At 34.9% G+C, this 24,821-nt stretch overlaps 1 protein-coding gene across 1 annotated transcript in view; it reads right to left on the bottom strand.

Annotated features, from left to right (window-relative positions):
• Positions 1 to 949: 949 nt before the first annotated feature.
• The window catches only part of LOC115929098, a 66,351-nt gene continuing 42,479 nt past the window's right edge, over positions 950 to 24,821 (bottom strand). Inside the window, exons 2-4 of the mRNA XM_030997274.1 lie at positions 3,842 to 4,069; positions 3,186 to 3,347; positions 950 to 1,848 (exon numbers count right to left, since the gene is read on the bottom strand). Of these exons, the coding sequence (XP_030853134.1) occupies positions 1,709 to 1,848; positions 3,186 to 3,347; positions 3,842 to 4,069 (530 nt within the window). The 3' untranslated portion in view covers positions 950 to 1,708. The remainder of the gene's footprint in view (positions 1,849 to 3,185; positions 3,348 to 3,841; positions 4,070 to 24,821) is intronic.

The following is a 24,821-nucleotide window of genomic DNA, read 5'->3' as shown; positions in this document are numbered from 1 at the left end:
CTCTCTCTCTCTCTCTCTCTATTTATACTGTATATAATCATTCTCACTTATTAATTGATTCATCTGTCAGAATCATATAGTACAATCACAACTACAATTTAATGAAAGAAATCTACAAAATAAATATATGCAGAGAAAATTTTATTACTAACAAAGATAAACAAATAATAACTGTACAAAATATTCATATAATCAAAGACAAATTAAGTAATATCTTTCTTTTACAAAAATGAATATTCATTATTTACAAACATAAGTACAAATAATGAAATACATGTCTATGATTCATATACAATCCATTTGTGTAAGGCAATAGCAAAACCATGTCATGAAACTGGAAAATTTTATCCCCTTTTAACCAAATGCCCAAATCTGGACATTTTCAAATATTTACAAATATAAATATATACAAATAATGAAAAACATATGACGATACAAATACAATTGATAGAGTCAGCCAATAGCAATACCATGTCTTGAAAACCGGACATTTTTATCCCCTTTTGACCAAATGTCAAAATCTGGACATTTTCATACATTAACAGATATAAATAAATAAGTACAAATAATAAAATACCTATGAATGATAGATATACAATTTACTCCACTTGTGTGAGCCAAATTTTTATCCCCTTTGACCAAATGCCAAAACCGGAAATTTTTATCCCCTTTGAACAAAGTGCCAAAACCGGAAATTTTTATCCCCTTTGACCATATACCAAAACCGGAAAATTTTATCCCCTTTGACCAATTGCCAAAACCGGAAATTTTTATCCCCTTTGACCAAATGCCAAACCGGAAATTTTTATCCCCTTTGACCCAAATGCCAAAACCGGAAATTTTTATCCCCTTTGACCAAATACCAAAACCGGAATTTTTTATCCCCTTTGACCATATACCAAAACCGGAAATTTTTATCCCCTTTGACCCAAATGCCTAAACCGGAAATTTTTATCCCCTTTGACCAAATACCAAAACCGGAAATTTTTATCCCCTTTGACCAAATGCCAAAACCGGAAATTTTTATCCCCTTTGACCATATACCAAAACCGGAAAATTTTATCCCCTTTGTGACCAATTGCCAAAACCGGAAATTTTTATCCCCTTTGACCAAAGTGCCAAAACCGGAAATTTTTATCCCCTTTGACCATATACCGAAACCGGAAATTTTTATCCCCTTTGACCAATTGCCAAAAACCAGAAATTTTTATCCCCTTTTACCAAATGCCGAATCCTGAAAATTTTACCCCCTTTGACCATATACCAAAACCGGAAATTTTTATCCCCTTTGACCAATTGCCAAAAAACGGAAATTTTTATCCCCTTTGACCAAATGCCAAAACCCGAAAATTTTATCCCCGTTGACCACATGCCAAAACCGGAAATTTTTATCCCCTTTGACCAAATGCCAAAACCGGAAATTTTTATCCCCTTTGACCCAAATGCCAAAACCGGAAATTTTTATCCCCTTTGACCAAATGCCAAAACCGGAAATTTTTATCCCCTTTGACCATACACCAAAACCGGAAATTTTTATCCCCTTTGAACAAAGTGCCAAAACCGGAAATTTTTATCCCCTTTGACCATATACCAAAACCGGAAATTTTTATCCCCTTTGACCAAAGACCAAACTAGAAATTGTTATCTCCTTTGACCATGTACCAAACTAGAAAATCGTATCCCCTTTGACCAAGCGTCCTAATATAAATCAATCGTCGCTGTATTCGTAGGGATCACTGCTGTCCATTAGGGTAGATTGCCGCACCATCAATCGAATTTCCTCCTCAACTTCAGGACATCCCACTGTTACAGCTTTTCTATGCAGTCTAAAAGCTGCAACTGTAGCATCTGGAAATTTACAATCGACATGGAGAAAAAAAGAAAAGAAATCAAGACATTGAAACAGATCAATTGTTATGACCACTGTTCACTGATAGATGATTTTTACGAAATATGATTACTTAGCTGAAAATAACCGATTCACTCAAAATATTTTTTTCCTCACAACAGAGAACTCGGGGTACAGAGTGAAACTTTCAGGCCCTGTGATCCCGGACCTTTTGTCCAGCCAACATTATATAATGGGATTCTAGCATGATATAAATGATACAAATAGTAATGTTCACTGTGATGGACAACATTACAAATAATCCTTATTGTCCTCTGACATCTATTTTCATTAGACAAGACCACAACACTTGGGACAACTATACATCTAAACGATACATTATAAATTGGTTGATTATGAATATGTCATGTATGTTAATATATCTGTGAAATTTAAACGTTAGCATTGTCCTAATATTCAAATTATGCAAGGAAACCCGCTAGAATTCACTGTCGGACACTATTGAGTGACTGACTGGCTTTTTTTCTTCTTTGGTAATAACATCCATAAAATGAGCTGTAAATGGTACATGAGCATTTATCTACATCAATAACCCACTTATTGTGATGGCCAAAATTCAACTAATTGAATCTTTGCGCAGCATAAAACGTATGACCATGCGGTACAATGGTCTGAAAATCAAGACTATTACTTATTGGCTCTCAAGTCGATTTGACAACTAATAGTCGTTATTTTCCCACTTGAAGATATTTTCAAGCCCCACCTTTTTTAGGGAAGTTCTAAATTAGTATTATTTTTCAAATGCCGTTGGAATTTAACCTTTTCTTTTTTTTGGCCTGCAAATGGGACATAGTACCTTTAAGATTAGGTAGGAATTTGATTTATTTAAACTTCCTTGACAATGTCTTAGAAAGTAGAATTATTGTGACAGATTTCTATTTCACATCCGTTTAGACTCTTTTTAGGTGATGTTCTTGGGTTCCCAATGAGTCATCGATTATACTGTTATCAAGTTCATTATTCAACTACTGGCTTTACCGGGCGGGTATACGATTAAACGTTTACTCGAAACGTGACTATTATCAAAGTGGATATAGTTTTCCTCGGCTGATCATCCACGAAGTTCTCACCTGGATGCATTTGCTAAAATAATCAATGGGGAGATAACTCCCCATTGATAACCGACGTGACTTGAAGCAGAAATTTCAAAGAAAAATAAAAGTAAAAACTAGACAAAATATAGGAAGATTTTGATTTAAACTACCACTTAACTTTATGACAAAGTTTAATTCAAAAAAAAGTACATCATTACGGAATGGATATGATGAAAACTCACCAACTAGTGGTCCGTACACAAGGATCAGGTCATCAGCTGAAGTGAACCTTTCTATCAAGTGCTTGTACACCTCTCCTGACTGAATGGTCTCCAGATGTGGTGGCTTTTCTGCGACCTCGTCTGCTCTCCACACGGTAAGGACCAGGTGATGTACCTTGTTCTCTGAAGAAGAAAAAAAACAAGTGATTGGATTACCGATATCATGGGTCAAGAATAACACATAGTTCTTAATGAAAACTACTTTCCATACAATTACTTTGTGCAGTTTTATGTAAATCCAGCGTAGGGTCATTCCATGTCAAATCATACAATGGTTTTAATCCGACCATTTTCTATTTTAATGAAACTTAGTGAACTTGTCAAGTGTGATCTCACAGCACCAAATGTCAAATTTTAGGTTAATCTGGTGAAGAGTTTGGAAGATTTGGCCCACCAAATTTTGAGATATTAGGCAAAAATGGGCATAACCATCTTTGAACCCTTGTATCTCAGGAACTTCTCTTCACAAAAATGGTATTGTTGAAAAGGTAATTCAATAAGGATTCCAAACCTGCCATCATTTCACCTAAGATTTGACCTTGAAGTTGACCATGGGGACCACATTACCTAATCTCTGACATGTTGACTAAAATATATAACATTTAGAGATATAATACCTTCTTTATTCAGCAAAACCGAATACGTATACTGCCTTCCTTGCAAAGACTCAACGGTCCGGCCAGCTAGTAAGACATCCTCACAGATGTATGCCAGCAGGGTCCTAGATTGGAGAGTTTCCTCTGCTGCTGTAATATCTGAATCCTGCAGTAATACATAGAAGACAAATATAAATTGCTTTATCTCAATAAGAGAGTTTCTAATTAGTTCATGGTAACAAATTACGCCTATACAAAATTCTTTGTAACTCTTCAGAATAGACAGGAACTCCCAATATTTTTTCATATTTAGATAGATTATGAGTCAAAGATATGATTTTATGTCTCATTTGACCCTCAATTAACTCATGACGTCATCATAATGGCCTCCAAACTCAAAATTTTAATTTGCATATTATGACGTCAGCATATTCATGGAAAATTTAGTGTATTTCTCGTAATATTTATTGATTTTCTTCCAAATTTGGCTATGTTCTAACTGTGACAATTTTCTACAAATGCAGTATTCACAATTTTTATTTTTGACAAAAGTATCATGGTGTATTTTTGCGATTAAAGGAGGCATGTCAATTTTTCGCATTTTGCGTGTATTCTCTATGGGACATGACTTTTTCTCAAAACTGGATTCTACACTCCTGTCTTTCGCGAGCAAAATCTCCGTTGTTTTAGCTTTTTTTTTCGCTGAGCTTTGGATATGTTGTAGCTGAGACAATGAGCTATTAAAAGTGTGCCTTTTATTTTTCGATTAGATGCCGGGATCATGCTCATATTTCACTTGCAAAGTGGGATTTCTGAATTCCATTTCCCGTTTACGTGTAATCGCTATGGGAGATGTTTTGGTATATCGGTAACGCACTTGACTTCCAACCTCGAGATCCCTGGTTCGAGTCCGGGTGTCTCCAACACTTTTTTTTCACTTTTTGTTCCTTTTGACCTTCACTCTACCATCTCCTTTGATTATTTAAACACGTAGATTCGCAAATAATGTCATAAATAACCCTTTTTACTTATTATTACCCTATTTTCACTTAATCCATTACTTTTTGCGTGTAATCCCTATGGGAGATGACTTTTTCTAAAATCTGGAGTCTACATTCCTGTCTTTTGCGAGCAATATCGCCGTTATTTCGGCTTGGATTTTGTTGATTTTTGAGTATGTTGTAGCTGAGACTTATGCTATCTAAATCATTCCTCATTTTTTCAATAAGATGTCATGATCGCGCTCATGATCATGATCATGATCATCATGATCATCATTATCATAATGATGATAATCATTTATCAATTACATTTTCATTTCTTTGAATAAGATTAAATCGTCAAAAGGTGTTCTTTATGATGTAAATGAGAGTCAAATGTGTAACTGGTTACTGCACAGGGTCAAAGGTCATATATTGTTTCAATCTATCTTCCCTAGATCCATGATGATCAAGGAGACACAATTTAATCTTGACATATGAATAGATCATAATGGGAGAAGCATTTAAATGGGAGAAGCATTTTACAAAATAATATATCGTGTAATGCATTATTCGTTATGTAAACCATTATCATACGTATCACCTAATTCGTCTAAGTGACGAATTAAAGTCTAGTATTTATTTTGTGTCTGTATAGAAGAAATTATTATTATCAGGTGGGCTGTATAACGTACAGACCACCTTATAATTTCGTTAGAATTGCCTTTATTTATTTATTATTAGGTGGTCTGTCAACGACAGATCACCTATTGTTTTCGTCAGAATTTTCTTTCTTTATCTATTTATTTATTTATTTATTTATTTATTATTATTAGGTGGTCTGTCAACGACAGATCACCTATTGTTTTCGTCAGAATTTTCTTTCTTTATTTATTTATTTATTTATTATTATTCTTTATTTTTATTTATTTCTTCACACTTTTTTGTTCACAGGATAACTCAAGATCGGTTCAATCAATTTCCTTTAATTTTGGCACAGTCATAGGCCATTGTCATGAGACGTGACAGTAACATTTTCAAGGTCATCAAATTTTCATGACGTCATCCAGGCGCCATTTTGTGTTTTTTTTGGTACTTTTTACTCATGATCATATCTTCATAACGGAAAGGCATTTCTCTTTCATATTCATCATGATTAAGGTCAATATCCGTCCGGTCAATTTCAGGTCAAAAAACGCGCGCGCATGCGTACGTCCGCGCGTCAGCGCGCGCGCAAAAAATAAAAATGCTCAAAATCATCTCTAATTAATTTTGCATACGTTTCAGGCCATTTCAAGCATTTTGCAAAAAAACGCGCACACGCGGATGGGCGCGCGTTTTCGCGCGTACTGATATTTTGCAACATAGAATCGCTGAATTTTTTCTGTCATCATGTTTGACACATTTTTCCAAGCATTTTGATACCTTGTTCACCTTTTTCTGACCAGTAATAACGGAATGAGCGTCCGTTTAAGATAGTGTCCGTGCGTGCGAGCTCTCGTAATGCATAGCATACATGGGCAAAAACATGCCTATACAAAATCCATTGTAGCGCTTTAGGATGCAAGTTGAACCCAATTTTGTTTCCATATTTTGATAGAGTATGAATTGGAAATATGATTTCATGTCTCATTTGACCCTCAATTAACTCATGACGTCATCATAATGGCCTCCCAACTCAAACTTTCAATTTGCATATTATGACGTCAGCAGATTTCTGGAAAATAGACTGTATCTCTGTTAATATTGATCAATTTTCTTTCAAATTTTGATATGATCTAGCTGAGACAATTCTCTACAAATGCAGTTACCACGATATTTCATTTTGACAAAGGCATCATGGCGTATTTTTGCGATTAAAGGAGGCATGTCAATTTTTCACATTTTGCGTGTATTCTCTATGGGACATGACTTTTTCTCAAAACTGGATTCTACATCCTGTCTTTTGCGAGCAATATCTCCGTCGTTTTAGCTTTGTTTACGCTGAACTTTGAGTATGTTGTAGCTGAGACAATAAGCTATCACAAGTGTGCCCTTTATTTTTCGATCAGATGCCGGGATCATGCTCATATTTCAATTACAAAGTGGGATTTGTGCATTCCATTTTCGTTTACGTGTAATCTCTATGGGGAATGTTTTGGTATATCGGTAACGCACTTGACTTCCGACCTCGAGGTCCCTGGTTCGAGTCCGGGCGTCTCCAACAATTTTTTTTTCTTCACTTTTTTTTCTTTTTGACCGTTTCACTTTACCATCTCCTTTGAATATTAAAACACGTACAATCGCAAATAATGTAATAAACAACCATATTTACTTTATTATTACCCTATTATCACTAGATCCATTACTTTTTGCGTGTAATCCTTATGGGAGATGACTTTTTCTCAAATCTGGATTCTACATTCTTGTCTTTTGCGAGCAATATCGCCGTTATTTCGGCTTGATTTTTGTTGATTTTTGAGTATGTTGTAGCTGAGACTATATACTATCTAAATGTTCTCTCATTTTTTTCAGTCTGATGTCATCGTGGTCTGTTGATGATAATCATCAACATCATCATGATCATCATCATCATCATCATCGTCATCCCCATTACTATCAAGATCATCATCATCATCATCATCATTGTTTACATGTCTATATAACTTCTCCCTTTCTCAATATAGTAAATATTATAATACATCATAAGACTTGAAGACAGACCACCTAATTCGTCCCCATGACGAATTAAATTTCTAGTTATTCTTTATTTTTATTTATTTCTTCACACTTTTTTGTTCACAGGATAACTCAAGATCGGTTCAATCAATTTCCTTCAATTTTGGCACAGTCATAGGCCATTGTCATGAGACGTGACAGTAACATTTTCAAGGTCATCAAATTTTCATGACGTCATCCAGGCGCCATTTTTTGTTTTTTTTGGTACTTTTTACTCATGATCATATCTTCATAACGGAAAGGCATTTCTCATTCATATTCATCATGATTAAGGTCAATTTCCGTCCGGTCAATTTCAGGTCAAAAAACGCGCGCGCATGCGTACGTCCGCGCGTCAGCCCGCGCGCAAAATTTTAAAATGCTCAAAATCATATTAAATTAATTTTGCATACGTTTCTGGCCATTTTAAGCATTTTGCAAAAAAAACACGCACACGCGCATGCGCGCGCATTTTCGCGCGTACTGGTATTTTTCAACATAGAATCGCCAATTTTTCTCTGTCATCATATTTGGCACATTTTTTCAAGCATTTTGATACCTTGTTCACCTTTTTCTGACCATTAATAACGGCATGAGCGTCCGTTTAAGATAATTTCCGTGTGTGCGAGCTCTTGTAATACATAGCATACATGGGCAAAAAACATGCCTATACAAAATCCATTGTAGCGCTTTAGGATGGAAGGTGAACCCAATTTTTTTCCATATTTTGATAGAGTATGAATTGGAGATATGATTTCATGTCTCATTTGACCCTCAATTAACTCATGACGTCATCATAATGGCCTCCCAACTCAAAATTTCAATTTGCATATTATGACGTCAGCATATTTCTGGAAAATTGACTGTATCTCTGTAAATATTTATCGATTTTCTTCCAAATTTTGATATGATCTACCTGAGACAATTCTCTACAAATGCAGGAACCACAATATTTCATTTTGACAAAGGTATCATGGCGTATTTTTGCGATTAAAGGTGGCATGTCAATTTTTCACATTTTGCGTGTATTCTCTATGGGACATGACTTTTTCTCAAAACTGGATTCTACATCCTGTCTTTTGCGAGCAATATCTCCGTCGTTTTAGCTTTGTTTTCGCTGAGCTTTGAGTATGTTGTAGCTAAGACAATAAGCTATCATAAGTGTGCCCTTTATTTTTCGATCAGATGCCGGGATCATGCTCATATTTCACTTACAAAGTGGGATTTGTGAAATCTATTTTCCGTTTACGTGTAATCTCTATGGGATATGTTTTGGTATATCGGTAACGCACTCGACTTCCGACCTCGAGGTCCCTGGTTCGAATCCGGGCGTCTCCAACAATTTTTTTTTCTTCACTTTTTTTTTCTTTTTTGACTTTTCAATGATCATAAAATTGAAAACAGACCACCTAATTCGTCCCCATGACGAATTAAATTTCTAGTTTATATATTTTTCTTATTTCTAACCACTTTTTTGTTGGCAAGATAACTTGGAAATGGCTCAATCAAATAATTTGAAATTTGGCACACATATGTATAGGCATATGTACAAAGCACAATAACGTTTTCAACATTGACCTTCACTGATGACGTCATCTAGGCGCCATTTTGTAAAATTTTACGAAAATCAACTCCTGATCATATCTTCATAACCAAAAGGTATTTCTGATTCATATTTATCATGATCAGGGTCAATATCCGTCCGGTCAATTTCAGGTCAAATAACGCGCGCGTGCGCGTACGTCCGCGCGTCAATGCGCGCGCAAAATTTTGAAATGCTCAAAATCGTCTCAAAATCATTTTGCATACGTTTTAGGCCATTCTAAGCATTTTTTTAAAAATCGCGCACACGCGCATGCGCGCGCGTTTTCGCGCGTAAAACTATTAGACACCATAGAATCGCCATTTTTTTTCTTTCATAATATTCCACATATTCTTACAAACAAATTGATACCATGTTTGTCTCTTTATGACTATAAATAATTGAATAATCGACCGTTTAACATAAATTTCAATGCGCGCGAGCTCTTGTAATACATAGCATATATGGGCAAAAACATGCCTATGCAAAATCCATTATAGCTCTTTAGGATGCAAGGTGACCCCAATTTTTTTTTCATATTTTGAGCGAGTATGAATCAGAGATATGATTTCATGTCTCATTTGACCCTCAATTAACTCATGACGTCATCATAATGGCCTCCGAACTCAAAATTTCAATTTGCCTATTATGACGTCAGCATTTTTTTGGAAAATTGATTGTATCTCTCTAAAAATTGATTAATTTTCTTTAAAATTTTGATATGTTCTAGCTGAGACAATTCTCTACAAATCCAGTTGTCACAATTTTTCATTTTGACAAAGGCATCATGGCGTATTTTTGCGATTAAAGGAGGCAAGCTAATTTTTTCACATTTTGCGTGTATTCTCTATGGGACATGACTTTTTCTCAAAACTTGATTCTACATTCCCGTCTTTCGCGAGTCAATATCTACGTCATTTTAGCTTCATTTACGCTGAACTCCGAATATGTTGTAGCTGAGACAAAAAGCTATTTCAAATGTACCCTTTATTTTGTCTCAATTTTTTGTTGGATCAGCCCACCTATACTTGTTCCAAACAAGTATTACAAATCTAGTTCTTCCTCAATTTTGTTCGCAGGATATCTCAAGAATGGCTAAAGCCATTATCATGAAACTTGCCATGATGATAGATCTTAGCCTAACTTAGAACTGCGTGACTTTTCAAAAACTCAAAGTCATCGTGACGTCATCCAGGCGCCATTTTGTGAAAATCAACTTATGATCATATCTTCATAACGGAAAAGTATTTCTCATTCATAATTATCACGATTAAGATCAATATCCGTCCGGTCGATTTCAGGTCAATAAACGTGCGCAAATGCGCGCGTGCGCGTTCGTTCGCGCGTTTACGCGGGCGCAAAAAATTAAAATGCTCTAAATCATCCCAAAAAATTTTGGCATACGTTTTAGGCCATATGGAGCATTTGACAAAAAATTATGGTCACGCGCATGCGCGCGCGTTTTTTGCGCGTACTAGCATTTTGCAACATAAAATCGCCGAATTTTGTCTATCATCATATTTGGCACATTTTTCCAAGCATTTTGATAACTTGTTAACCTTTTAATAACGCAATGAGCGTCCGTGAAAGTTGACAGCGCGCGCGGACCTGCGTTATCTTTATCCACAATACATGAGCAAAAACATGCCTATACAAAATTCTTTGTAACTCTTCAGAATAGACAGGAACTCCCAATATTTTTTCATATTTAGATAGATTATGAGTCAAAGATATGATTTTATGTCTCATTTGACCCTCAATTAACTCATGACGTCATCATAATGGCCTCCAAACTCAAAATTTCAATTTGCATATTATGACGTCAGCATATTCATGGAAAATTTAGTGTATTTCTCGTAATATTTATTGATTTTCTTCCAAATTTGGCTATGTTCTAGCTGTGACAATTTTCTACAAACATAGTTATCACGATTTTCCATTTTGACAAAGGCATCATGGCGTATTTTTGCGATTAAAGGAGGCATGTCTATTTTTCACATTTTGCGTGTATTCTCTATGGGACATGACTTTTTCTCAAAACTGGATTCTACACTCCTGTCTTTCGCGAGCGAAATCTCCGTTGTTTTAGCTTAGTTTTCGCTGAGCTTCGAATATGTTGTAGCTGAGACCATAAGCTATCACAATTTTGCTTTTTATTTTTCGATTAGATACCGGGATCATGCTCATATTTCACTTGCAAAGTAGGATGTGAGAATCCCATTTCCCGTTTACGTGTAATCGCTATGGGAGATGTTTTGGTGTATCGGTAACGCACTTGACTTCCAACCTCGAGATCCCTGGTTCGAGTCCGGGTGCCTCCAACATTTTTTGCTTCACTTTTTTTTCCTTTTGACTTTCACTGTACCATCTCCTTTGATTATTTAAACACGTAGATTCGCAAATAATGTCATAAATAACCCTTTTTACTTTATTATTACCCTATTTTCACTTAATCCATTACTTTTTGCGTGTAATCCCTATGGGAGATGACTTTGTCTAAAATCTGGAGTCTACATTCCTGTCTTTTGCGAGCAATATCGACGTTATTTCGGCTTGGATTTTGTTGATTTTTGAGTATGTTGTAGCTGAGACTATATGCTATCTAAATCAACCCTCATTTTTTCAATAAGATGTCATGATCGCGCTCATGATCATGATCATGATCATCATGATCATCATTATCATATTGATGATAATCATTTATCAATTACATTTTCATTTCTTTGAATAAGATAAAAATCGTCAAAAGGTGTTCTTCATGATGTAAATTAGAGTCAAATGTGTAACTGGTTACTGCACAGGGTCAAAGGTCATATATTGTTTCAATCTATCTTCCCTAGATCCATGATGATCAAGGAGACACAATTTAATCTTGACATATGAATAATTCATAATGGGAGAAGCATATGAATAGGAGAAGCATTTTACAAAATAATATATCGTGTAATGCATTATTCGTTATGTAGACCATTATCATACGTATCACCTAATTCGTCTAAGTGACGAATTAAAGTCTAGTTAGGTGATACGTACGTAGACGTATCACCTTTTGATTTCGTCAAGATTTTTATTATTTATTTATTTATTTATTAGGTGATACGTAACGAAGTCAACGTATCACCTTTTGATTTCGTCAAGATTGTTATTTATTAGGTGATACGTAACGAAGTCTACGTATCACCTATTGATTTCGTCAAGATTTTCTTTTTAGGTGATACGTAACGAAGTCTACGTATCACCTATTGATTTCGTCAAGATTTTCTTTATCAGGTGGGCTGTATAACGTACAGACCACCTTATAATTTCGTTAGAATTGCCTTTATTTATTTATTATATATTTTTCTTATTTCTAACCACTTTTTTGTGAACAAAATAACACGAAAATGGGTCGATCAAAATCCTTGAAATTTGGCACACATATGTAAAGGCATATGTACAAAGCACAATAACGTTTTCAACATTGACCTTTACTGATGACGTCATCTAGGCGCCATTTTGTAAAATTTTACGTAAATCAATTCATGATAATATCTTCATAACCAAAAGCTATTTCTCATTCATATTTATCATGATCAAGGTCAATATCCGTCCGGTCAATTTAAGGTAAAAAAACAGGCGCGTGCGCGTACGTCCGCGCGTCAATGCGCGCGCAAAATTTTAAAATGCTCAAAATCGTCTCAAAATCATTTTACATACGTTTTAGGCCATTCTAAGCATTTTATTAAAAAAATCGCACACACGCGCATGCGCGCGCGTTTTCGCGCGTAAAACTATTACACAACATAGAATCGCCTTTTTTTTCTTTCATAATATTTCACATATTTTTACAAACAAATTGATACCATGTTTGTCTCTTTATGACTATTAATAACGGAATGATCGACCGTTTAACATAAATCTCTGTGCGCGCGAGCTCTTGTAATACATAGCATATATGGGCAAAAACATGCCTATACAAAATCCATTGTAGCTCTTTAGGATGCAAGGTGACCCCAATTCTTTTTAATATTTTGATGAGTATGATTCGGAAATATTGTTTCATGTCTCATTTGACCTTCAATTAACTCATGACGTCATCATAATGGCCTCCGAACTCAAAATTCCAATTTGCATATTATGACGTCAGCATATTTATTGAACATTGATTGTATCTCTGTAAAAGTTGATTGATTTTCTTCCAAATTTTGAAATGTTCTAGCTGAGACAATTTTCTACGAATAAAGTCATCACAATTGTTAATTTTGACAAAAGCATCATGGCGTATTTTTGCGATTAAAGGAGGCATGTCAATTTTCACATTTTGCGTGTATTCTCTATGGGACATGATTTTTTCTCAAAACTCGATGCTATATTCCCATCTTTCGCGAGCAATATCTACGTCGTTTTAGCGTCATTTACGCTGAACTTTGAGTATGTTGTAGCTGAGACAAAAAGCTATCTCAAATGTACCCTTTATTTTGTCTCAATTTGTTGTTGGATCAGCCCACCTATACTTGTTCCAAACAAGTATTACAAATCTAGTTATATATTTTTCTTATTTCTAACCACTTTTTTGTGAACAAGATAACTTGGAAATGGCTCAATCAAATGCCTAGAAATTTGGCACACATATGTATAGACATATGTACAAAGCACAATAACGTTTTCAACATTGACCTTCACTGATGACGTCATCTAGGCGCCATTTTGTAAAATTTTACGTAAATCAACTCATGATCATATCTTCATAACCAAAAGGTATTTCTCGTTCATATTTATCATGATCAAGGTCAATATCCGTCCGGTCAATAAAAGGTCAAATAACGCGCGCCTGCGCGTACGTCCGCGCGTCAATGCGCGCGCAAAATTTTGAAATGCTCAAAATCGTCTGAAAATCATTTTGCATACGTTTTAGGCCATTCTAAGCATTTTATAAAAAATCGCGCGTACGAGCATGCGCGCGCGTTTTCGCGCGTAAAACTTTTGCACAACATTGAATTGCTTTTTTCTTTCTTTCATAATATACCACATATATTTACAAACAAATTGATACCACGTTTGTCTCTTTATGACTATTAATAACGGATTGATCGACCGTTTAACAAAAATTTCCGTGCGCGCGAGCTCTTGTAATACATAGCAAATATGGGCAAAAACATGCCTATACAAAATCCATTGTAGCTCTTTAGGATGCAAGGTGACCCCAATTTGTTTTCATATTTTAATAGAGTATGATTCGGAGATATTGTTTCATGTCTCATTCGACCCTCAATTAACTCGTGACGTCATCACAATGGCCTCCGAACTCAAAATTCCAATTTGCATATTATGACGTCAGCATATTTATGGAAAATTGATTGTATCTCTGTAAATATTGATTGATTTTCTTCCAAATTTTGATATGTTCTAGCTGAGACAATTCTCTACAAAGGCAATTGCTATTATTTTTCATTTTGACAAAGGCATGGCGTATTTTTGCGATTAAAGGAGGCATGTAAATTTTTTACATTTTGCGTGTATTCTCTATGGGATATGACTTTTTCTCAAAACTCTATTCTACATTCCCGTCTTTCGCGAGCAATATCTACGTCGTTTTAGCTTCGTTTACGCTGAACTTCGAGTATGTTGTAGATGAGACAAAAAGCTATCTCAAATGTACCCTTTATTTTGTCTCAATTTTTTGTTGGATCAGCCCACCTATACTTGTTCCAAACAAGTATTACAAATCTAGTTATTATTTCTTTTTATTCTTCCTCGAATTTGTTCGCAGGATATCTCAAGACTGAATAAAGCCATTATCATGAAACTTTCAATGATGATAGATCTTAGTCCAACTTAGTACTGTGTCACTTTTCAAAGACTCAAAGTTATCGTGACGTCATCCAGGCGCCATTTTGTAAAAATCAACTTATGATCATATCTTCATAACGGAAAGTAATTTTACATTCATATTTATCAAGATTAAGATCAATATCCGTCGGGTCAATTTGAGGTCAATAAATGCGCGCAAAAATGCGCGTACGCGTAGGCGCGCGCTTTAATGCGCGCGTAAATTTTTAATTGCTCAAAATCGTCTTAAATTTTTTTTGCATACGTTTTAGGCCATTATAAGCATTTCATAAAAAATCACGCAAAACACGCATTTTTGCACGTTTTCGTTCGTCACGGCCGAACGAAAAATAATTTCTCTGCAAAAGCTTCTGACCGAATATTCCTCATGTTTTTCCGGAAAATTTGATACCATGTTTAGCTCTTTATCACTATTAAAAACGGAATGAGCGTCCGTTCAAGATAACCGTCCGTACGCGCGATTTTTGTAATACATTGCATATATGAGCAAAAACATGCCTATAAAAAGTCCATTGGGATGAATAGGGATTGCCCATTTTTTTTCATATTTAGATAGAGTATGAGTCGGAGGTATGATTTCATATCTCATTTGGCCATTAAGTACATCTTAACGTCATCATAATGGCCTTGGAAGTCAAAAATACAAAATTGCATATTATGACGTCATTGTATTTATGGAAAATGTAGTGTATTTCTCTCAATATTCATCGATTCTCTTTGAAATGTCGATATGTTGTAGATAAGGCAATTCTCTACAAGATCACTTTTCACTAAGTTTCATTTTAATGAGGTCATCATAGTACAAAATTCAATTAAAGGCCACATGTCAGAATTTTCGTCAATTGCGTGTTATGTCTATGGAAGGTGAATTTCGTTCACATCATGAATCTACATGGCATTCATCTATGAGCACTATCTATCTTATGTGTGCTCTGTTTTCTCCCAAATTGGGGTATGTTATAGCTGAGACCATGGGCTATAAAAACGGTGTACTTTGTTTTTTAATCAGATGTTGAGATCATTTCGAAATTTTCAATCAAAAGTTGAAATTTCAAATTTTGAAGAAAGCATCATTAGGTGATACGTAACGAAGTCTACGTATCACCTATTGATTTCGTCAAGATTTTATTTTTTATTTTTTCAGGTGATACGTAACGAAGTCTACGTATCACCTATTGATTTCGTCAAGATTTTCTTTATTAGGTGATACGTAACGAAGTCTACGTATCACCTATTGATTTCGTCAAGATTTTTATTTATTTTTTTTATTTATTATTCTTCCTCAAATTTGTTCGCAGGATATCTCAAGACTGAATGAAGCCATTGTTATGAATCTTTCAATGATGATAGATCTTAATCTAACTTAGAAATGCGTGACTTTTCAAAGACTCAAAATAATCGTGACGTCATCCAGGCGCCATTTTGTAAAAATCAACTAATGATCATATCTTCATAACGGATAGTAATTTTTCATTCATATTTATCATGGTTAAGATCAATATCCGTCCGGTCAATTTTAGGTCAATAAACGTGCGTAAACGTGCGCGTACGCGTTCGTGCGCGCGTAAATGCGCGCGCAAAAATTTAAAATGCTCCAAATCATCCCAAATTTTTTTTGCATACGTTTCAGGCAATTTAAAGCATTTCGCAAAAAATCGCGCACACGCGCATACTGGCATTTTGCAACATAGAATCACCAAATTTTCTCTGTCATCATATTTGGCACATTTTTTCAAGCATTTTGATAATTTGCTCACCTTTTATTAACGCAATGAGCGTCCGTCAAAGTTGACAGCACACGCGGAATTGCGTTATCTTTATCCACAATACATGGGCAAAAACATGCCTATATAAAATTCATTGTAACTCTTTAGAATAGGTAGAAACTCCTAATATTTTTTTCATATTTGGATAGATTATGAAATGGAAATATGATTTCATGTCTCATTTGACCCTCAATTAAGTCATAATGTCATCATAATGGCCTCCAAACTCAAAATTTAAATTTGCATATTATGACGTTTGCATATTTTTGGAAAATTGATTGTATCTCTGTTAATATTGATTGTTTTTCTTCCAAATTTTGATATGTTCTAGCTGAGATTATTTCCTACAAATGCGGTGTCCACACCTTTCCAGGTTGACAAAGGTATCATGGCGTATATTTGGGATTAAAGGAGGCATGTCAATTTTTCACATTTTGCGTGTATTGTCTATGGGACATGACTATTTCTCAAAACTGCATTCTACATGTCGAACACGTAGAATCGCAAATAATGTAATAAACAACCCTTTTTACTTTATTGTTACCCTACTTTCACTTAATCCATTACTTTTTGCGTGTAATCCCAATGGGAGATCATTTTTTTCTCAAATCTGGATTCTACATTCCTGTCTTTTGCGAGCAATATCGCCGTTATTTCTGCTTGGATTTTGTTGATTTTTGAGTATGTTGTAGCTGAGACTATATGCTATCTAAATCAACCCTCATTTTTTCAATAAGATGTCATGATCGCGCTCATGATCATGATCATTATCATCATGATCATCATTATCATAATGATAATCATTTATCAATTACATTTTCATTTCTTTGAATAAGATAAAATCGTCAAAAGGTGTTCTTCGTGATGCAAATTAGAGTCAAATGTGTAACTGGTTACTGCACAGGGTCAAAGGTCATATATTGTTTCAATCTATCTTCCCTAGATCCATGATGATCAAGGAGACACAATTTAATCTTGACATATGGATAGATCATAATGGGAGAAGCATATAAATGGGAGAAGCATTTTATAAAATAATATATCGTGTAATGCATTATTCGCTATGTAAACCATTATCATACGTATCACCTAATTCGTCTAAGTGACGAATTAAAGTCTAGTCAGGTGGGCTGTATAACGTACAGACCACCTTATAATTTCGTTAGAATTGCCTTTATTATTTATTTATTTATTTATTTATTTATTAAATATTTTTCTTATTTCTAACCACTTTTTTGTTAGCAAGATAACGAGAAAATGGCTCGATCAAATGCCTTGAAATTTGGCACACATATGTATAGGCATATGTACAAAGCACAATAACGTTTTCAACATTGACCTTTAATGATGACGTCATCTAGGCGCCATTTTGTAAAATTTTACAAAAATCAACTCATGATCATATCTTAATAACCAAAAGCTATTTCTCATTCATATTTATCATGATCAAGGTCAATATCCGTCCGGTCAACTTCAGGTCAAAGAACGCGCGCGTGCGCGTACGTCCGCGCGTTAATGCGCGCACAAAATTTTTGAATGCTCAAAATCATCTCAAAATAATTTTACATACGTTTTAGGCCATTCTAAGCATTTTATAAAAAATCGCTCACACACACGCGCATGTGCGCGGCGCGCGCGTTTTCGCGCGTAATACTATTACACAACATTGAATCGCCATTTTTTTTTCTTTCATAATATTTCACATATTTTTACAAACAAATTGATACCATGCTTGTCTCTTTATGACTATTAATAATGGAATGATCGACCGTTTAACATAAATTTCCGTGCGCGCGAGCTCTTGTAATACATAGCATATATGGGCAAAAACATGCCTATACAAGATCCATTGTAGCCCTTTAGGATGCAAGGTGACCCCAATTTTTGGGTCATATTTTGATACAGTATGAATTGGAGATATGATTTCATGTCTCATTTGACCCTCAATTAACTCATGACGTCATCATAATGGCCTCCAAACTCAAAATTTTAATTTGCATATTATGACGTCAGCATATTTACGGAAAATTGATTGTTTCTCTGTAAATATTGATCGATTGTCTTCAACATTCTCTACAAATAAAATTGGTCAAATTTTCATTTTGACAAAGGCATCAGGGCGTATTTTCGCGATTAAAAAAGGCATGTCAATTTTTCACATTTTGCGTGTATTCTCTATGGGACATGAGTTTTTCTCAAAACTGGATTCTTTCGCGAGCAATATCTCTGTCGTTTAGCTTCGTTTACGCTGAACTTCAAGTATGTTGTAGCTGAGACAATATGCTATCTCAAATGTACCCTTTATTTTGTCTCAAATTTTAGTTCGACCAGCCCACCTATACTTGTTCCAAACAAGTATTACAAATCTAGTTTATTTTTATTCTTCCTCGAATTTGTTCGCAGGATATCTCAAGACTGCATAAAGCTATTGTCATGAATCTTTCAATGATGATAGATCTTAGTCTAACTTAGAACTGCGTGACTTTTCAAAGACTCAAAGTCATCATGACGTCATCCAGGCGCCATTTTGTGAAAATCAACTTATGATCATATCTTCATAACGGAAAGAAATTTTTCATTCATATTAACATGATTAAGATCAATATCCGTCCGGTTAATTTCAGGTCAATAAACGTGCGCAAATTTGCGCGTGCGCGTTCGTACGCGCGTTTACGCGCGCGCAAAAATTTAAAATGCTCCAAATCATCCCAATTTTTTTTTGCATACGTTTCAGGCCATATAGAGCATTTGACAAAAAATCACGCTCACGCGCATGCGCGCGCGTTTTTTGCGCGTACTAGCATTTAGCAACATAGAATCGCCGAATTTTCTCTATCATCATATTTGGCACATTTTTCCAAGCGTTTTAATAACTTGTTCATCTTTTATTAACGCAATGAGCGTCCGTCAAAGTTGACAGCACGCGCGGATTTGCGTTATCTTTATCCTTAATACATGGGCAAAAACATGCCTATATAAAATTTATTGTAACTCTTTAGAATAGATAGAAACTCCTAATAGTTTTTAATATTTGGATAGATTATGAGTCGGAGATATGATTTCATGTCTCATTTTATCCTCAATTAACTCATGACGTCATCATAATGGCCTCCAAACTCAAAATTTTAATTTGCATATTTTGACGTCAGCATATTTTATGAAAATTGATTGTATCTCTGTAAATATCGATCAATTTTCTTTTCAATTTTCATATGTTCTAGCTGAGACAATTTCTACAAATGTAGTATTCACAATTTTTATTTTTGAAAAAAGTATCATGGTGTATTTTTGCGATTAAAGGAGGCATGTCAATTTTTCGCATTTTGCGTGTATTCTCTATGGGACATGACTTTTTCTCAAAACTGGATTCTACACTCCTGTCTTTCGCGAGCAAAATCTCCGTTGTTTTAGCTTTGTTTTCACTGAGCTTTGGATATGTTGTAGCTGAGACAATTAGCTATCAAAAGTGTGCCCTTTATTTTTCGATTAGATGCCGGGATCATGCTCATATTTCACTTGCAAAGTAGGATTTCTGAATTCCATTTCCCGTTTACGTGTAATCGCTATGGGAGATGTTTTGGTATATCGGTAACGCACTTGACTTCCAACCTCGAGATCCCTGGTTCGAGTCCGGGTGTCTCCAACACTTTTTTTTCCCACTTTTTTTCCTTTTGACCTTCACTGTACCATCTCCTTTGATTATTTAAACACGTAGATTCGCAAATAATGTCATAAATAACCCTTTTTACTTTATTATTACCCTATTTTCACTTAATCCATTACTTTTTGCGTGTAATCCCTATGGGAGATGACTTTTTCTCAAATCTGGATTCTACATTCCTGTCTTTTGCGAGCAATATCGCCGTTATTTCGGCTTGGATTTTGTTGATTTTTGAGTATGTTGTAGCTGAGACTATATGCTATCTGAATCAACCCTTATTTTTTTCAAAAAGATGTCAGGATCGCGCTTATGATCATGATCATTATCATCATGATCATCATTATCATAATGATGATAATCATTTATCAATTACATTTTCATTTCTTTGAATAAGATAAAATCGTCAAAAGGTGTTCTTTATGATGTAAATTAGAGTCAAAGGTGTAACTGGCTACTGTACAGGGTCAAAGGTCATATATTGTTTCAATCTATCTTCCCTAGATCCCTGATCATGGGGACGCAATTTAAACTTGACATATGGATAGATCATAATAGGAAAAGCATTTTATAAAATAATATATCGTGTAATGCACTATTCGTTATGTAAACCATTATCATACGTATCACCTAATTAGTCGAAGTGACGAATTAAAGTCTAGTTATTAGGTGATACGTAACGAAGTCTACGTATCACCTATTGATTTCGTCAAGATTTTTATTTATTATTTATTTATTATTTATTATTCTTCCTCGATTTTGTTCGCAGGATATCTCAAGATTGAATAAAGCCATTGTTATGAAACTTTCAATGATGATAGATCTTAGTCTAACTTAGAACTGCGTGACTTTTCAAAGACTCAAAATTATCGTGACGTCATCCAGGCGCAATTTTGTGAAAATCAACTTATGATCATATCTTCATAACGGAAAGGAAATTTTCATTCATATTTATCATGAATAAGATCAATATCCGTCCGGTCAATTTCAGGTCAAAAAATGCGCGCAAAAATGCGCGTACGCTTTTGTCCGCGCGTTTACGCGCGAAATTTTTTAAAATGCTCCAAATCATCCCAAATTTTTTTTGCATACATTTCAGGCCATTTAAAGCATTTCGCAAAAAAATCGCGCACACGCGCATGCGTGCGCGTTTCCGCGCGTACTGGCATTTTGCAACATAGAATCGCCGAATTTTCTCTGTCATCATATTTGGCACATTTTTCCAAGCATTTTGATAATTTGTTCACTTTTTATTAACGCAATGAGCGTCCGTCAAAGTTGACAGCACGCGCGGATTTGCGTTATCTTTATCCACAATACATGGGCAAAAACATGCCTATATAAAATTCATTGTAACTCTTTAGAATAGATAGAAACTCCTAATATTTTGTCATATTTGAATAGATTATGGAATGGAGATATGATTTCATGTCTCATTTGACCCTCAATTAAGTCATAATGTCATCATAATGGCCTCCAAACTCAAAATTTAAATTTCCATATTATGACGTCAGCATATTTTTGGAAAATTGATTGTATCTCTGTTAATATGTATTAATTTTCTTTTTAATTTTGATATGTTCTAGTTGAGACATTTTCCTACAAATGCTGTATTCACAATTTTTATTTTTAACAAAAGTATCATGGTGTATTTTTACGATTAAAGGAGGCATGTCAATTTTTCACATTTTGCGTGTATTCTCTATGGGACATGACTTTTTCTCAAAACTGGATTCTACACTCCTGTCTTTCGCGAGCAAAATCTCTGTTGTTTTAGCTTCGTTTTCGCTGAGCTTCGGATATGTTGTAGCTGAGACAATGAGCTATCACATGTGTGCCCTTTATTTTTCGATTAGATGCCGGGATCATGCTCTTATTTCACTTGCAAAGTAGGATTGAGAATTCCATTTCCCGTTTACGTGTAATCGCTATGGGAAACGTTTTGGTATATCGGTAACGCACTTTACTTCCAACCTCGAGATCCCTGGTTCGAGTCCGGGTGTCTCCAACAATTTTTTTTCTTCACTTTTTTTTTCCTCCTGACCTTCACTGTACCATCTCCTTTGATTATTAAAAGACATAGAATCGCAAATAATGTCATAAACAACCCTTTTTACTTTATTATTACCCTATTTTCACTAAATCCATTACTTTTTTCGTGTAATCCCTATGGGTGATGACTTTTTCTCAAATCTGGATTCTACATTCCTGTCTTTTGCGAGCAATATCGCCGTTAATTCTGCTTGGATTTTGTTGATTTTTGAGTATGTTGTAGCTGAGACTATATGCTATCTAAATCAACCCTCATTTTTTCAATAAGATGTCATGATCGCGCTCATGATCATGATCATTATCATCATGATCATCATTATCATAATGATAATCACTTATCAATTACATTTTCATTTCTTTGAATAAGATAAAATCGTCAAAAGGTGTTCTTCATGATGTAAATTAGAGTCAAGTGTGTAACTGGTTACTGCACAGGGTCAAAGGTCATATATTGTTTCAATCTATCTTCCCTAGATCCATGATGATCAAGGAGACACAATTTAATCTTGACATATGAATAGATCATAATGGGAGAAGCATATGAATGGGAGAAGCAGTTTACAAAATAATATATCGTGTAATGCATTATTCGTTATGTAGACCATTATCATACGTATCACCTAATTCGTCTAAGTGACGAATTAAAGTCTAGTTAGGTGATACGTAACGAAGTCTACGTATCACCTATTGATTTCGTCAAGATTTTTATTAGGTGATACGTAACGAAGTCTACGTATCACCTATTGATTTCGTCAAGATTTTTTTTATTATTCTTCTTCCTATTATTCTTCCTCGATTTTGTTCGCAGGATATCTCAAGACTGAATAAAACCATTGTCATGAAACTTTCAATGATGATAGATCTTAGTCTAACTTAGAACTGCGTGATTTTTCAAGGACTCAAAGTCATCGTGACGTCATCCAGGCGCCATTTTGTGAAAATCAACTAATGATCATATCTTCATAACGGAAAGTTATTTTTCATTCATATTTATCATGAATAAGATCAATATCCGTCGGGTCAATTTGAGGTCAATAAATGCGCGCAAAAATGCGCGTACGCGTAGGCGCGCGCGTTAATGCGCGCGTAAAATTTTAAATTGCTCAAAATCGTCTTAAATTTTTTTTGCATACGTTTCAGGCCATTATAAGCATTTCATAAAAAATCACGCAAAACACGCATTTTTGCACGTTTTCGTTCGTCACGGCCGAACGAAAAATAATCCCCCAGCAAAAACTTTTGACAGAATATTCCTCATATTTTTTCGGAAAATTTGATACCATGTTTAGCTCTTTATCACTATTAAAAACGGAATGAGCGTCCGTTCAAGATAACCGTCCGTACGCGCGATTTTTGTAATACATTGCATATATGGGCAAAAACATGCCTATAAAAAGTCCATTGGGATGAATGGGGATTGCCAATTTTTTTTTCATATTTAGATTGAGTATGAGTCGGAGGTATGATTTCATATCTCATTTGGCCATTAAGTACATCTTAACGTCATCATAATGGCCTTGGAAGTCAAAAATACAAAATTGCATATTATGACGTCATTGTATTTATGGAAAATGTAGTGTATTTCTCTCAATATTCATCGATTCTCTTTGAAATGTCGATATGTTGTAGATAAGGCAATTCTCTACAAGATCACTTTTCACTAAGTTTCATTTTAATGAGGTCATCATAGTACAAAATTTAATTAAAGGCCACATGTCAGAATTTTCGTCATTTGCGTGTTATGTCTATGGAAGGTGAATTTCGTTCACATCACGAATCTACATGGCATTCATCTATGAGCACTATCTATCTTATGTGTGCTCTGTTTTCTCCCAAATTAAGGTATGTTATAGCTGAGACCATGGGCTATCAAAACGGTGTACTTTGTTTTTTCATCGGATGTTGGGATCATGTCGGAATTTTCAATCGAAAGTTGAAATTGCAAATTTTGACGGAATCATTAGGTGGTACGTATCATTAGGTGATACGTAACGAAGTCTACGTATCACCTATTGATTTCGTCAAGATTTTTTTTATTCTTCTTCCTATTATTCTTCCTCGATTTTGTTCGCAGGATATCTCAAGACTGAATAAAACCATTGTCATGAAACTTTCAATGATGATAGATCTTAGTCTAACTTAGAACTGCGTGATTTTTCAAGGACTCAAAGTCATCGTGACGTCATCCAGGCGCCATTTTGTGAAAATCAACTAATGATCATATCTTCATAACGGAAAGTTATTTTTCATTCATATTTATCATGAATAAGATCAATATCCGTCGGGTCAATTTGAGGTCAATAAATGCGCGCAAAAATGCGCGTACGCGTAGGCGCGCGCGTTAATGCGCGCGTAAAATTTTAAATTGCTCAAAATCGTCTTAAATTTTTTTTGCATACGTTTCAGGCCATTATAAGCATTTCATAAAAAATCACGC

This window comes from Strongylocentrotus purpuratus, unplaced genomic scaffold (assembly GCF_000002235.5).
Source record: "Strongylocentrotus purpuratus isolate Spur 01 unplaced genomic scaffold, Spur_5.0 spur5_scaffold_4, whole genome shotgun sequence".
Lineage (NCBI taxonomy): Eukaryota > Metazoa > Echinodermata > Echinoidea > Camarodonta > Strongylocentrotidae > Strongylocentrotus > Strongylocentrotus purpuratus.
Note: the sequence above shows the minus strand (reverse complement) of the source record. Positions and strands in the feature narration are given on the sequence as shown.